The 17,446-nt window shown below is 40.3% G+C and overlaps 1 protein-coding gene across 3 annotated transcripts in view; it reads right to left on the minus strand.

The window, feature by feature from the left end:
• SORCS1 (sortilin related VPS10 domain containing receptor 1) overlaps window positions 1-17,446 on the minus strand; it is a 257,487-nt gene that overhangs the window by 171,367 nt on the left and 68,674 nt on the right. For all 3 annotated transcript variants that reach the window (XM_054515529.1, XM_036385254.2, XM_036385255.2), the window contains exon 2: window positions 4,301-4,368. In XM_054515529.1, the coding sequence (XP_054371504.1) occupies window positions 4,301-4,368 (68 nt within the window). The remainder of the gene's footprint in view (window positions 1-4,300; window positions 4,369-17,446) is intronic.

The following is a 17,446-nucleotide window of genomic DNA, read 5'->3' on the forward strand; positions in this document are numbered from 1 at the left end:
GCTTCCAGAACTAACACAGCAACAGATTATGATTTAAAATATTCTCACACTAAGCAAACTCTACATCTTCCTAATTCCTGGCTGAAAATGAAAGTTTAATTACTGTTATTTTTATACAAAGTTCCAGGAAATGCCTCATTTCTGACCAAATACAGAGCAATAAGAAGGCAAAGAGGTGAATGGCAGCACTTGTGGCTTGAGAGCCTCTCAAGATCCTGAGGGAAAGTGTCACTCATGCACATCTTTCCAGAGCATCATATTTACACAAACAGGAAAAGATGAGTCCTCCCACAGCTGTCTACAGCTCATGGATACCATGCACACAATTCCGACATTTTTATTTATTTGAAATGCAAGCTTATCTCACTCCAGTGGTAAAAACATCTTCTCCTAACTCTCACAGCTTAATCCTGTTTTTGATCTGAGAGATATCTATGGGAGGAAGAGAAATAAATCCAATACACTCAGTTAATTGCTCAGTGACAGATAATCTTTCCTTCTCCATTTTCTTTCTCTTCTGTAAAAAGAATAACAAAAAGTAAATAAAAAGTTCTCAACTAAAATTGTGGAAAAAGTCTGCTGAGAGGATAACGGTATAATTAAAATCAGGCCCAGCCTGATGCAAAATTTCATTTATCATGTACAGTAGCAGAAGCTCACCTGCCATCCAAAGCTCAGTGCACACAGAGCCTTAACAATCTAGAAGATTATACAGAGTCTTCCTGTCTCTTTTCTCCTACTGTATTTCATCCCTTCATGTCTGTCACCAGTGGCCTTTTAACTCGTCAGTAGTTTTAGAAGGATGATCTCCATCCATTAGTGCTGCAGCCAGCTATAGCAAGCTGGCTGAGAAATAAAGAAACGTAATCCTAGCAGGAAGCAATGTGTTTATAAAGAGGATGGATTCATATCCTATAGGCAATGGCATAGCTGGGTTATAGGTGGTTACAGTCCCATCAGTAAAAATGCTTAAATCACCCAAATACACTTTGGAATGACAGATGTGCTTATAACCAGCTATTGCACAAATTACTCGTGTCAGTAACATGCTTCTACAGCCCCTCATCACTCATCAACCTTTGAAAAGTGCACTCAGCACAGGAGGCAGAAGTGGGATTTCTTTGCCATGTATTCAAGACAGATTCCTCTTCAGTTGTAGGTACCTGCAGAACTACCTTTCCCCTCTATCCTTCAGAAACAGAACTCCTGATATCAGAAAGCAAAACAGACATGAGATGATGCTCTCTTCCATTCCCCAGAATGAAACTAAGGGGCATGAAATAAATTGCCCACCTTGCCATTTCTTTCCATCACATTAGGAACAGAGAAGCTGTCCTGGGATCTTCACAGGCATATTTACCAGTGATCTGAAGGCATGGCTGCATGGTGAGGGGGGTTTTAACAGCAGAGCCAGACTCAGGACAGAGCACAATGAACCAGCACAGGCTTGCTTAAGGTAACAGGAGAGAGGAAAATCCAAGGAAATGAACCGGCAGCTTCCAGAGCAGCCATGAGCACTTAAGGGCCAATCACAAATAATGGAGCATTGCAAAGACCAGTGGATTGATTGTGGTTCTCCAGCACTTCCCAGTTCAAAGCATTTCCCAGGGATTCTGGATGGTTGGCCATACAAATGCAATCAAGTACTGATAAGCGACATGTGCCAAGTGAAGCTGAGGGGTTCAAAGTAAGACAAGAGGTTCCTCAAATAATTTATGGAATTCCTTGTTCTAAGATGTCACAGGTACTAAAAATTTTAACACACTCCAAAAGATACTGAGAAGGTCAGCTCATGGAATATTAATCTTCTGGTATATACTAAAACAAAAAGAAAATTATTCAGCTCCTCATACACCTTACCCTGAAGGCTGAGGGTGACCTAAACCTTAAAAAAGAATGCTAGTACAATACTAGAAGGAAGGTCAGACATGATAATCAATTTCATATGGTCTTGGTGCCAGCCTGTTTGGCACATGTGCGAGCTTTGGACATCATGTGGGAGCTGCACACACCCTCAGCTTTGAGCCTCCCTGGGACCTGCAAAGCAGCTGCACAGCTCCTCATATCTCCTTCCAAGTCCTGCTTTCTTCTCTTGTCCCTCTCCTGCTCTGCTTGCCAGAGGAACCAGAGACATAAATGACTAATGAATGTTCCCCCCAATTAATAATTTGACATCTGGTAGTCTTAGAAGCAGATAGAAGAAAGCAGGCATAGAAATTTGGAAGAAGAAACAGGAAAAGCAGTGTGATTTTTTTTTTTATCCCTGTTCCCTGCCACTGGCTGATGTACTCTTGGGGAAGATCATACAAGAATCAAGAAACTGTAAAATCCCAGAATTAGAATCAGGCTAAAAAAATTTTATGGAATACTAAGATCAGGAGTGTGTAATTACTGGTGCTAAATAGACTGAGAATTATTTTTTATAAAATACTCAGTTTTTTACTTTTCATCAGACAGTTTTTAGTAACAGAATTCCAGAGTAGGAGAAACAAGCATGCTATTTTTATGTTGTTAATTACATTCTGAGGTTAGGACTGAGGTCAGGAAAAGTGCCCTGCACTCACTCTAGGACTGCAGCACTGCTGGGGTCCCAGCTATCTGTTACATCCTCCAGTGACAGCCACACAGCCCCTCCCTTCTTAATCAGGGCAAAATTTTGTGCCATTGTGGAATGCTCCACAGAAACCAGAAACAGGAAAGAGCATAAGGCCATCAGCACAGTTTTGTGCTGCATTCATACATCTCATCAGGAACTGTGCCTTCCACTCTGATGTGGCTGTCCTAGTTTCAGTCAGAAAATAGTACCTCAACACAATCCTGCGTGACAGAAGCAGATCTTCAGCACTGTCAGCAATGGGGAAGGAGGTGCCTGTGCATGCTGAAATGCCATAACTTCTGCAGTGACTGACAAAGGAGACATGAGTACTTCTCATGGTGAAATCACTTAGGGTAATCAGAGAAAATGAAAATGTTTTTTGTATTTTTGAATATTCTTTTTCAAAACCATTGAAAAATTAAACAATCTAGCACAAACTCCATGTAGAAAAACATTGCCAAAGCCACAGTCCTGAAAGACCCTTTAGGTGTGCATATACCATATTAAAGACAAAGGAATAGAAAGTCATGGCAGCAAGGTGTATGAAAAGACTGATTAACCCCCCATAATGGTATGAAAAACCATCTCTTAAACCCCACCAATTACTCACACTTTTGAGCATTCCTATTACTGCTCAGAATAAATCCTACAAGTTCCGTGTTTCTTTAGGTTTTAGTCTGCTTGGTTTTAGTTTTAGATTTTCAGGCCAGTGGGTGAAGCAATAGCCCAAGTTCAGAATGTACTCCATGCCAATTCCCTCCTCTATCATTTTATTAAAACCCACTCAGCTTCCAAGCAAAAAGTTTATTTGTTCTACTTCTGTCCTAAAATTCTCCCTTACAAAAGAAAACCTATATAAGTTTATTAAAACAAGTTCATTCTAACAAGAGGTTTTACTTTTAAATACCCAAAGTTTTCTTCTATGCTGCCAGCAGCCTATCCACCTTCATTAGTGACCTGCATACCAGACTCCTAAGCTTCCCACCAGAGTTTCACAGATTAAACTATGAGAAAACCACCCTTTCAGCTCATGGAAGTAGTACCAGGGACACAGGAAAGAGGAAACAGCTCCTGGGTTAATTTTTCAGAGAAAGAAATCCAGGCACCATGTGCTCACATTGAATCCGAATAACTGCCATAAGAAATTGTTCACGGCCCAGCTCTTCCCTTTGGTTCACACTGTGCATGATATGCTTTTAAATCATGAAAATCTCAAAAGACTCCCTATAAATTGGTCCAGCAGTCAAGCTCACACGAGTGGAAATCAATTATCTAGTAGTAATCCCATCAGTTCTAATCAACAGATGTGAACACTCGCTCATAGGTGTTCCCCCAGCCTCAGCAACTCTGGCTTTTCAGAGGGATTATTTGGGCAGACCAGCCTCGAGGTCCTTCATTGTAAACAAAGACGTTTGGCTCTCCAGTTGACCCAAAAGTAAACCAATTGGTTGATTTCAATCTGAATAAGATGGGAAAGGTGAAATCAAAAGACAGAATATCTGAGAAGTACCTTATCTGGCTGAAACAAGACAATGAGACTTCAGCCTTTTTGTCCTTGAGTATGAAAGGACAGGAGTGAGAGAAAGTTTAGCTAGAAACCTTCCAGTACTTTTAAAGAAATCCAATTAAATTCAATAAAAGAACTGTATCAGGCTTTTCCTATTTATATAAGGTGGTAATTATTAACTCAATTTATCTCCATACCTCCAAAGAGAGCTCTCTGTGATGCTTCCCAGGTTGTAGTCATACAGCTTTGTCAGAATTAGTATCACCTAAAGGCAAAAGAAGAAATGATGGTTAGTCTCAAACAATTACAATCTCACAGAACTGAAATGACCCCAGGGAGGGCTTAGGATTCCTTTAATGGGTGCTTAACCTAATGGAATGAATTGTTAAAAGCAATTGCCTAAACTGACACGGAAAGAATTTGCGGAGATATCTGTTGAGCCTTTTTTTGGCCCTTTTGTTTGTTCAGTTCCTCTGCATGACATCACCAACAGGTTTTTCCCTTAACCCCAGGAGGCAGAATGCAGCAGGAATGAGTTCAGTTCTGGACAGAGTTTCAGGATACAAGATGAGATCTTACATGCAGTAGAAATAGTGACTATTTTTTGCTCTGTTTCACAGACACTGAGCCTGCTGATCCTTTTCATAGCTGTGGTGCACAGATAACCCACTGGCCTGTCTGCAGTCAAACACTTTCTGGTTGCACCAGATGATTTGACACAAGCAAATGATCACCACTGGACTGGCTGGACATCAGGAAAAATCTCAATAAGGGTATTAGTTCAACACCTGGGCAGACTACCCAGAACATCTGTAAACGTCCATCCTTGGAGTTTTTGAACACCTGGCTAGACAAAGTCACGGCTGACCTGATCTATAGCTGGTGATAACACTGCTTTGAGTAAGAGGTTGAACTGAGGACCTTCAAATATCTCTAACAATCAATGTTTCTATAACTTCACTGAAAAGTTTTAGGTTTAGCCAGAATCAAAGGGTTTCCAAGTTTATGACTTTTATTACCTCTTTTGATAAAGAGTTTTTCCCTCCTGCCAAAGCAGGCACTTCTAGAATAAAATTATCTTACCAGGGAGAGGAAAGCAATTTTAGCAAAAAGAATTTGCAGCAAAAGATTTCAGCCTGCTCTTTTGTTAGTGTCTTTAAGAACTTATTTCTGACTTTTAAGATGATGGGCTTCTTTAACAAGATCTACATTTGGGACAAACTACCAGACCATTATTATTGCTACTAATTTATTTTGCATGTCTCCCTGCCAGCTCACCGTATATCTTATCCTCCTCCTTAGCCCATTAAAACCACAGTAAATTAGAGCCCCAACTCTTATCTGACAAAACCTCTGATCTATATACCTCTTATTTTCAGCCTGGGTTCCTAAGAAATGAGGCTCACAGACACACAGTCCCCCTGGTCCCTTGATAAGATTGTTAACTTCAACCCATTTGGCTGAGCAGCAAAGGACTGTAGGAAGTTCAGAGCCCATCAGCCCAATGCCAGCTGGCACCAGCATGGCACAGAATTGCACATGGGGAGGAACAGACCTCACCACTGCCTTTTCCAAAGGCAAAGCCCATCTACCTCTCACACATCCTGAAACTGCACAATAGTAATTATCTCCTTCCAATACACACAGCAGCACAGGAGATAGCAGAAAGAGCAGCACAGGGGGCAGAGAACACACCTCTGACATCTCTTTCTACAGCACAACTCCTCAATCACTCCCAGCATGAGAAAGGCTGGCCAAAGCATTTCCTGTCTGTATGAACACAAGTCATGTGCAGTGTGACAGTGCTCACAGGGATCTTAGGATGAGGGAAGAGATGAGGATCTGACTCCATGTTTCAGAAGGCTGATTATTTATTTTATGATATATATTACTTTAAAAATATACTAAAAGAATAGAAGAAAGTATTTCATCAGAAGGCTAGCTAAGAATAGAATAGCAAAGAATGATAACAAAGGCTTGTGACTGACTGAGACAGTCCGGACAGCCCAGACTGTGATTGGCCATTAATTAGAAACAACCGCATGAGGCCAATCACAGATCCACCTGTTGCATTCCACAGCAGCAGATAATCATTGTTTATATTTTGTTCCTGAGGCCTCTCAGCTTCTCAGGAGAAAAAATCCTAAGGAAAGGATTTTTCAGAAAATATCATGGCTACAGTGCAGCTCATGGGGAAACTCACACAGCAGCCACAATCCCCTTGTGCTCCCCAGGGCACCCTGACTTGGACATCCCCTGTGCTCCCCAAGACCCCAGTGCTGGCAGGGAGGAGCTTCCCTCTCTCCTGGCAGGTCCCTCTTTGCAAAGGGAGCCAAGGTGGGAAGCCCCAGCCAAGGCAGAAGCCAGAGCTGGGGTGGGCACAAATTCTTCACCAAGGCTAACTCTAGTCAGGGCTTTGTAAATCCTGAATTTCCATCTCCACCCTGCCAGGAATGCTTATCAATGACAGCAGGGCAGCTGTCAGCTCCAGATCCAGAGCTGTGTCACTGCCACCCCTCACAGCACCCTCTGGACAGGCTCTGCAAATCCCCTCCTTAGCAAGTGAATAAAAACCAAGGGGAGAGGACCACAGTAGGGGATGGGATGTGCACCTAAAGCCGTTCTGAATCCCAACCCAATGAAAGGTAGCTGTGAACTCCGCTCCTGTTTGGGGACATCATGTGGGAGCTGCACACACCCTCAGCTTTGAGCCTCCCTGGGACCTGCAAAGCAGCTGCACAGCTCCTCATATCTCCTTCCAAGTCCTGCTTTCTTCTCTTGTCCCTCTCCTGCTCTGCTTGCCAGAGGAACCAGAGACATAAATGACTAATGAATGTTTCCCCCAATTAGTATTTTGACATCTGGTAGTTTAGAAGCAGACCAGAAGAAAGCAGGCATAGAAATTTGGAAGAAGAAACAGGAAAAGCAGTGTGATTTTTTTTTTTTTATCCCTGTTCCTTGCCACTGGCTGATGTACTCTTGGGGAAGATCATACAAGAATCAAGAAACTGTAAAATCCCAGAATTAGAATCAGGCTAATTTTATGGAATACTAAGATCAGGAGTGTGTAATTACTGGTGCTAAATAGACTGAGAATTATTTTTCATAAAATACTCCGATTTTTCCTTTTTCCCAAGTGAGGAAAATTTACAAATCTTAAAACAGCCATGAAAGAAAACTCCATTGAGAATTTTAATCTCATCATTTGAGGGGAGAAACATTGTAATTGACAACCCAAAAAGAATATGAAATGAAAAAAAAATTAAAAGTGCCACTAGAAGAAATCAAAATATTTCCTCTCCAGAGGGCTGGAATGTCTCTTTTGTTCTTTTTTCTTCCTCAATAAATTTCAGTAAAACCCACACAATCTTAAAGTTCTGCAGTTGGAACTGATGGAGGAAGAAAGCCAGCTGCATTCCATCAGAATTCTTTTTGATAGAGCTCTAAAAATCCTTCTGCAGAGGCATCCCTGGACCCATCCAAACCTGCATGGCAGCTCCTGACTAGCTACATCAAGAACCCTAAGCAATATTGCTATATCCTGACTTCCTAGTATATTTAGGAGAAAATGTTAGCATTTAACATTCCCAAGATTTGTATTTGACACCATGCTGTGGCAGACACATGCACCAGGTTCTGGATTAACAGCTTTGATATCTCCACTTGGTGCAGGAACTATTATCCTTTGAATAGGTACAATACTTCAAAAATACAAAAGAGCTTTTTCTATTAGAAGCTTTTTAATTTTTGAGAATCTGTACCAGCTCCCAAATGTCTTTAAGCTTATCCACAGTTTCAGCAGTCTCCTTGTGTCATTTACTGTGGTTCAAATACCAGTAATAGATCTGTTGAAACATATATGTGCAAAGCAAACAAATCACTGGGCAGAAAATTAGTTATTTCTGCCCTAGAGGTCACTATTCTTTTTCCCCCTTTGTAATGATAGTTGAGTAACCTATGCAAGGCCATGATTTCAGATATATTTACTTTTTCAGAAACCATTTTTCTTCTTTGCTGTTCTCATTTCTTTGTTATTTAGCCTGCAAAGGTTAGTTCATGTTTAAGATTGTTTCTTTTTTTCCCCACCCTCTGTGGCTGTCACTGTGTAGTACTGAGGAACCTAATGAACAGAGACATGCGTATTATGTTGTTCTAAATGTCAGAATAGGGGCTGTGAAGAAGCACAGTAATGAAATGAAAATGGTCTCTCACCTTTTCTTCGTTTTTTTGCTTTGTTTTTGCTTTCTGGGGCTGTGTGTTTTTCTTCTTTTTTTACCACTTACCAATCAATGCAAGCTAACAAGAGCAAGAAGAAAAAAAAAAAGCAAGCAAACTAGAAATAGAGTGAAAAGGAACTAAAAATCCAGTTTTATTCCAGCTCTGCTGTGAATACAGATAACCCTTCCTCTTGCATAGAAATACAAGGCTTCAGAAAGTCTGTTATTCATTAGGACCAGCACTTGGAGTGGATTATTCTGCCATAGCAGGTGGGAAAGAGAAGGAGAAACAAAACTTTATCACTTCTGCACTGACAGCTCAGAGCAAAAGATATCTGATCCTGGGTTTACTACATCCCAAAGTGAGTGCACCTACCAAGAGATAGAGCACTAAAAATGGGTTTAGTTACTCAGACAAAGTGCAAGAAACAGACACCTGGGAAGACAGAGTGACAAAAGAGGTGCTTAAACCTGGCTCACCATCTCTAGAAGGAAATCAGTTCTCAGTGGCTATTCTGGGAAAGACAAGACATTCACACCTTGGATACCATCATGGTTTTCTTCAGACCAAAAGAACATTTTCAGAAAACCCATATTTTGTTATCTTGAGAGCATACTAGTTTCCAGCATAAAAGAATTGAGCTGGGTCTCCATGAACTCCAGCTTTGGTTCTGTACCAGAACTTGTAACACAGCAGAAAGCACCTACTCTCAGTCATGTGCCAGCTCCACACTCTGCACTATGAGCTGATCCTCAGGATGTGCCACAGCTTGAGGAAAGAGCAGCTGCCCCAGTTTTCTTCTCCTGTGGTGCTTTCCACCCAGGAGCAGGCAACACACGCAGAGCCGCTGGACCCCAACACAGCCCACCTGCAGCTTGGCTGCTCTGCTGGTACCAGCTGAAAAGATTCAGTCACAGGCACTGCCTCACACAGAGACAGGCAGCCTGCAGTGTGACTAATGGTTAATAAAGCATTGTAACATTTCACACACAGCTGTGTAAAAAATGGCAGCTGGATTTAATGGTGTAACTATATTTGCGTGACTCTCCTGATGAAAGAGTCACGCTGCCTTCTAATTGGGGAAGAGAGAAACAAATATCCAGGCACAATCAAGACAGTTTAAGTACACCTCAATGTGCAGTGATCCATGAATCCCTTATTAAACTCCAGAGATCCCTTCCATCGCCTGCTTAACAGGAACGTAAGTCAATAACAAAGAAGAGCTAAATGAAGTTTTCACGAGCTTGCTGGTCTGCTATAATTGAGTGGGAAACTAAAGGACCTGAAGCTTTTCTATGCATTATGAGTCAATAAACCATCATTCTCAGGCTGTCATGTTTGAGAGTTTGCACATGCAAAAATTGGAAATAATTGGGCACCTATCTGTTCCCTTCATCTCTGCTTTCCCAATATCACCCAGAACCCTGGGACTGTAAATAACACAACCAGAACACAAGAATATTCTCAATGAGCTGTTTGGTGAGACAGCTATGTGAGGAAATGTTTCCAAATAAATTCACAAATAAACCTGAATAATTCACTGAGAATTTTACTGGCTGCTCATGAAAAAAAAAAAAAAATCAAATTTGAGAGAACTCATTATTTGGGGCAAATTACTTATACCGATCTTGTTCTTCATATTATTTTTAGCAATTTTATACCAGCCAGCAGTATCAGGGACTCTACCAAGCACTCAAGTAGCAAGAACTATGGAGTCATGAAGACTTTTGTGATTTGCTTTCCACATGGACTGCAGATCAACAGGGGTACAATGACAGAGGAGGACAACCACAGAGTTATACAGCTAAACTACCAAATCTCCATTTCACCAACCTCTGTTACAAAGAAACCATAAGGTAAAATTCCTTCATTTTTCTGCAGCCATCAATGAACAGAAAAAAGGCCTGATATTGCCCACTATCCCACCTGTGGCACAAGAGATTGAAGTTTGGAGGGAAAGCATTAAAAATTGTCCATGTAGAGGGTGGCTCTTCCCTTTAATAACTTCCATAAGTCAGCAGATTAAACTCTTCCTAATTCAAAAACTATTGTGACTATTGTGCCTAATAATAAAAGGATCAGAGAGAGCAATCAAGGATGATCAAAGATGTGGAATGACCTTTTTTTAGTGAGAAATTACTCCAACTATCAATCCAAGAAAGAGACAAAGGAGATATGAAAGACATCTGTAAAGTCACAAGTGTACTGAATTTATTATTCAATACTTTTCAGCATAGAGGACCAAGCAAACTGAGAAGGTTAAAAATATTACATATATATAAGTACAGATGTTCCTTCCCACTGTATTTTGTGCATACCAAAAATTTACTATAAGCTCAAGGGGAGACAGAAGTTGAGGGAAAAAAATGTGCATTGAGGTCAATTAAATAAAACTATATGTAGCAATATTTGTGCAAGTTTTCCCAGGTATACAATTTTAGCCACATTTAAAGAGAGAACATGGCAAATTCTTTTGTTCTTATAGCTATCATAGGTAGCTTTAGGACTCATGAACTTATATAAATTTGTCATAGCTATTCCTATTTTTGGCACCTACAAAAACCACCTGTGGGCCAGAAATTCAATGTTTGCCAAATACAGATACCAGTATTTCCTTTCTTAATCTTGTGTAATTCAATCAGTAGAGCAAGATGTTTGGCAGTTTCTATTACACTCAGCTTGCAGGGGTCCCTGGCATGGTGACAGCTTTTAGTATAGACAGCAACACAAATTATTATAAAGAGAGGCTAAATGCAGCATCTTTCTCCCTCAAACCTTTTAAAGATAGCCCCAGTCTTCATGCTTGTCATCAGGATGAAAAAGAAATTTGTTATAGTCTGAAAAGAATTTAAAATATTACCACCAAAGCAGAGAGAAGGACACTGTAATAGCTAAAGCCCAAAGGTCAAGACACTGAGTTACTGCTTTTCCTGGCTTTGAAAAGGACCCAAACCTAGGCCTATCACATTCCAGAAAAACACCTTGGCCACTGACATGCTGATTAACTTCTAAAGTGGAATTAATTCCCTGCTCTGAGTCCTTTTTTTCCCACACTGAAATCCCTTTTCACTAATTCCTCTTTATTCAATAAGAATCTGCTTCATGGAAATATTTCTTAGCAGCTCCAAACATGATTTAACTAAACCAAAGAACCAAACACAAACCCAATAAATTAAAGGGAGTAAAAGGAAAATCTAGCAAGTAAATTATTGTAGTAAAAAAAAAACAGAGATACTCAGGTTTCTAAGAAAATATAATAACCAAATTTCTTCCAGTGGCAGAATCAGGCAGGAAAGATGGGAAGGAGGACGAAAACAATGGAATAGACATCCTGTCATCTTGAAAAGTTTTAATACAAAGGCAAATAATTATGAAAGAGACAGGGTTTCATTTCAGAAGACAAAAGCTGGTATAGAGAGAATCGATTACACACTATAATTGCATTGATGCTTAAAAGCCATTAGCATGAGAGCTCTGTGCATGTTTCAAGAGGGAAATGTAGTCTTCTGTTTATTCATTTCACCACATAGGACTTTCGGGATTATTTCAGAATTAAGACCAGATGAGGGAAAAGCCCTAAACTACTTGGAAAGAAAATTCGTCTCTTACACCCCATTATATCCACTGGCAGTCAGCAGCTTGTGCTTAAACATGCAGTCACTGGCAGTGATTTGGAGGGGACACCCAGAAAGGGTGGAAGGGTCAAGTGGAGAAAAGCACTTAGCTGTTCTGTGCCTGGCCTGCTCCTGGCTTGCTGCTGAAACACTCAGACACATTCCAGAGGCTCCCAGCTTTGCCAAGGGACAACGATTTCAAGTGCTGAGAAACCATTTCTGAAGGAAAGTAGAGAAGCCATCAGATCTACAAGTAAAAATTTGCTTCTGAGGGGTTTCTCAGACACCTGATCTCATGTGCAAACTAGGACTTACAGCATAGCCAGTGGCAGCTAAATACTTCAGCACACAACACTCAGAGAAAGAGGGAATATGCCAGAAAAGACTTATGAAAACGTGCCAGTCAGCCACTAGGATCCTGCTTTGTGAGCTCTGTTTATGGTGGTGCCTTTCTGGTTAAGACCCAGAAGCTCCTAAAGGATTTAGAAATACCCATGAACTCCAGTCACACAGCTTTTCCCAAACCAGTAATCCAAGCTTCTACTTGTACATAATTCACCCAACTCTACCTGAAGAAAGCAGGTAGAGGAAAAGCAGCCCAAAGGGCAACCAAGGTGAGAAAGGCTGATGATCCTCATCCTTGGGAAAACAACCATGTCCTGGGGGAAAGACTGGGGGTGGGGGATGCACACAATCAAAAACCTTTATAAACAACACCCAGATTGTTTATTCTGGAGCTCACTACAGAATATAAAAGTGAAAAATTAGCATGCAATGAATAATTTATTTAGCACTTTGCTATTGTTTCAACAAATCACTTTCATGAAAGCAATGTGTATTCAAGCAATAAATCACTGCTTAGCACTCTGGCACAAGCAAAAGATAATACTTGACAGTATTATTGAGTGATGTTGCATGGCCACAAGGCAACTACAACAAAGATAAGGATGATATCCTTGAATAATAGACTGCCTCCCTCCCACTCCAGGGAAGAAATTGGATCTTGAAGGTAAAACTCTCATCCTGGGGCAGCAGGGGTAGTGAAATTTAAGACCATAAGGTGCCTTTTGCCTTTAGGTCCCAAAAGTGCCCTGAAAACATTAATTGATCACTCCTTACAAGAGCTCTGTGATGTAAGTTGGTTTTATTACGAACATCAAGCATGCAGAGTTCAGGGGAATTTGTTGCAGGAGGCAAGATGGGAACATTTATCCTGATGAGCCCCTTGGTCTTCACTCTTGAAATCATTCTTCCCTGTCCTCTAACAGAGGAAGAGGTGGCTTCAAAAGGTCCTGACCTGCTCTGTTGAGTCATAATTTCCACCCTTGTCTAGCTCTAAAAAGATCTGAGCCAAAGCTTTCTACTCCCCTTTTTGCAATCCTACAGAATTTTGCATCCCATAGATGGGAACATAGACTTTTTGGACTGATCTTCAGTCAGTGATGAACAACACTACCTTAAAAGACACAAGGTATGTTTCCCAGAAACTGGGAGAACAAGCATGTCTGGTGTAGAGATGATTTTTATTTTGCACAGTCTTTTGCTGCACTGTGTTGGGGACATCTATTCTTCCAATCACCTTTTCATCCAAAAACACTCTCTGTGATTCCCTATGCATCTTACACTAACAAATTAAAATAAAATGCATCAGTCCATTGACAAACTTGGTAGGTCTCATCTTAGGGCAACCCCATATTAATGGAGTTAAAATAGAAATTAATTTGGCTGAGGCCTGAGGTTCAGAAAGTGTCCTATGAACTGTCTGCCAATACTAACCTGGTGATTTGTTACTCCTAAATAGTGATAAGAGAAGATGAAAAATCAAGTCCTTGTGTTCTCAGCTTCTCCCAGATCAGCAGAAATCTCAGGGCCAAATTCAGCACAATACTTACTTTGTGTGTTAATCACATGAACAACACCACAAAGCAAGAATTTAGTGCACTTGGTTTGCCATGAACAAACAGGACAAACCATCCATTCAGCTTGGACTCACTGGTCTCCACAGGCCAGGAAACAGGAGGAATTAGAGTAACACAGGCCTTTCTAGCGTCTCCTTGCTCTAGAAAGAGACAGAGCAGAAGGTAGAAGACAGCTAACCTTAACTAATTAGATGTGTTTGTTACTGAAAATTAGATCACTCCAAAACTCCAGAGGAATGAGCCCAGTCTCAAACAGAGACATTTCAACCATCACAGAGTACATTTTGTCATTTGACAAATTATAATATATGCCTGATTAGACAAGAAAATTCTTCCTGCATTCTTCCACCCACTCCAGCTGCAACAAAATATGCCATCAGCAGCTGTTTATACGAAGCTTGAAGGCATCTTGAGACCAATTATAAGGCAAAGGTCATATTTTCCAAGCTGTTTATAGACAGTAATTTGTAAAGCTGTAACGTCACATGTTGTCAATAAATCAAGGTGGGAAATTTAAACAGTTAATAGATCATCAATTCTTCACTTTCCCTCCTTATTTCTTTCTCCCCAAGGAGCTGTTAAACCATGCTTCATCTGAGTGTATTCCTTGAACCTCAGACTCAAGGGTTTCCATTAGTTTATGGAAAGAAACTTAGAATGGTAAGATGTGAGTAATCCCATAACAGGCACCCAGGGATCATAACAGACATAAAGTGCACATTTCAGACTTGGGATATAAATTGCTGTTAAAGGTCTATTCTCACTGGGACTCTATATTCTGTAAAACAGGCTGATGCTGTCAGAATGAAAACTGTTGCATTTTAGCGAAGAGAAGAGGATTTAGTCAAAACAAGTTGTTAAATGAAGATATATACAAAGTAAGATTCCCCAGTTCTTTGGGGGGATAAAAACAAACAAAACAACCAGACACACAAAATCCTGTCATCAAAACATGAATTACAGGTTATTTATTTATGACTCCCACAGATGTCATCAACTCTGACAGCAAGCCAGGGCAGGGCTACCAACAAGCACAAGCACCACCAATATAACAATGCAAGAGGTTTTCACCTGGAAAAGCTGCACCCATCTGTTGCTGCATTCCCACCTAGGATCCCATGGAATTTGTTGTGGCAAAACAACACTTTGAGAAACTGGGAACATCTACTGACCTGCAGCACTGATGCAAACTTCTTCAAGAAGGAGATCACACAGACCTTCAAGCTGCATGTTCACACTCCCACAGAAAAACTGAAATTGTGGCTATCATGACAATGTACAACAGAAGTTAATTATTCCATCTTGTAATCTGCCATACTATTTATAATTAATATATATAAGATAATACACAGTCCTTTATTGCTGTCTACATCTTCTCCTCCTCTTCAAACTTGAGTCTTATATTTCCTTTGCTATAGTTTTTAAGCATGTTCACTGCCTTTTACTTATAAAATAAAAAGAAAGGCACATGTCTGTCTGCTGCAGAGGGTTCATCTCTTAAAAGTTAGGGGGTAGGACAGTAACTTGCACCTCACATCTCTTTTTTTCCCCTGGAAAAAAGATATTTTATCAAGAAACTGCCTCAAAAGGAGGGGAAAGTCAAAGGATATTACAAGCCAACACACAAAAGTCTTATTAACCCACTAAGATGTGTGACTAAGATCCTATTATCTGAAGGATAAAAAAATTAAGCTACCTTCTGCCTATATCCTCAAGGCTTTGGCAGAACACACAGGAAAGGCACATCCCAAGTGACTGGTGAACTTCGTTTTTCCTCCTCCTCACTCAATGTCAAATGAGATGTAGGAGGAGATATTCTTATTTTTCTATATATAAACTACCTAAGTTTGGGATTTTCATGTGGTGTTTTGGGAATGAAAAAGCCAAGTCATTTTTGACTTCCTCTCTCAGCACAGGGCAAAAAACAAAGGACAAAAGGCTACTGGGTAGAAGCCCATTAGCAAAACTGCAACACCCAAACCACTGACCATTTTTTATAATATTTGACCAGTGTTATCATCCACGTTCAACAGTGATGATTAAAATGTGGAAGCAGATGTCCTTTAGACTTCAGACACTGGAAGAAAACAGCAATGGTTTGGTCATCTCCTCTAGTGAGAGTATCTTTGATATCTAAAAAACTCCAAATTCTCTTACATTAAACAAAAGCATACCAACACATGGGAGCAGGGGATTTCTTTATCAGGTATCATCTCAACCCCAGAACTTACCCACACACGCCCCAATCTCCCTGATGGTTTTGCCATATACCCCTCATTTAAGCTTGTTAAGAATGAAAAGCAATGCATTGACTGTCATTTTCAAAATTCCTATAACTTGAGAAAAATTTCCATTAGTGCCTACCAACAAAACTAACCACCCTGCCTGAAGTGTGTAGCACTGAAAAATGGCCCATTCCTCTCAACACACTGCAGAGAAATGTATTCTTTTATCAGCTGTATCAATGCAAAATGAGAGCTGGAGGAAACATATTTTGAGCTCTTCTCAGAATTTTAAACTCTAATAAAAAACCTTTCAGACTGAAAACGTTAGAGTTTCAGGATTTCTGGGTATTTTTCCACAGTTTGTTAACATTACACAAATAATATCCTACAGATACAGAAGTAGTGATTCCCAGACTCCATAGGCAAGAGTCATCCCTGAAAGTCTAACAAGGGATTCAAACACCTGAAGCTCTGGCAAGCCCCAGATAATCTGGGAGCACTAGAGAGCATTGGCTTAGAAACTTAATTTCAAAACTGCTCAACAGCTTGAATATTATATATCTACTCTCAGGTACTCCTTTTCTTCAAAAAAATCCACTTCATTTCTGAGTGCAAACCTGCAGCAAAATAAGCACCTCTCCCACTTAGACATTTCTGCTCTTTCAGCATTGCATTCCCAAATTTTAGTCCACTGATCTTTTCACTCAGCCCTACTCAGCTTCCTCCAACAGCAAACTAATCTGCTCTTGCACTTGATGAAGAAGGGTTTTAAAGACCTGAATTTTGCCCCAAAGCTGGACGTTGCTTCCATATCTCTCTCACCTGCATGCCATTACCCCCACAACACACTAGAGAAATAGCATGGATTCATTTGTTATAGCAGAGACTTCCCCTAAATTATTTCTAAAGGAAACTTTCAGCCCTGTCACCAGTTCACTGACCCATCCAAATTTGTCTTACACTTACAGTCAGCCATTTATCAAGACAGGTATGAAATGAAGCTTTATATACCATTCCTTTTGACTTATATTTTACATTTGACACATGTGCCTCCAGGGGAGCACATACCATTTTTTCCCCACCATCTCTTCTGCTTGTTCAACACCTGTCCTCAAGGAGAATGATATTTCTGTATTTCTGCCTTTAAGCCACACAAGCAACTGAATGAATAGGCCTTATATAAGAAAAATATTCTCATAATTTCACCTACCACCTTTATCTTCAGCTGCTTGTTCCATGCAGATCAGTAAAGAAAGTAGATTATTAGCCTTTACCCTTGGCTTGCCATTAATCAAGCAGCTCAGTGTTGCACCATGAGCACCACTAGCACTTTATAGTCCCCAAAAAGATTAAAGAGGGAAGAAATA

Source organism: Molothrus ater, chromosome 8 (assembly GCF_012460135.2).
Source record: "Molothrus ater isolate BHLD 08-10-18 breed brown headed cowbird chromosome 8, BPBGC_Mater_1.1, whole genome shotgun sequence".
Taxonomy (NCBI): Eukaryota; Metazoa; Chordata; class Aves; order Passeriformes; family Icteridae; genus Molothrus; species Molothrus ater.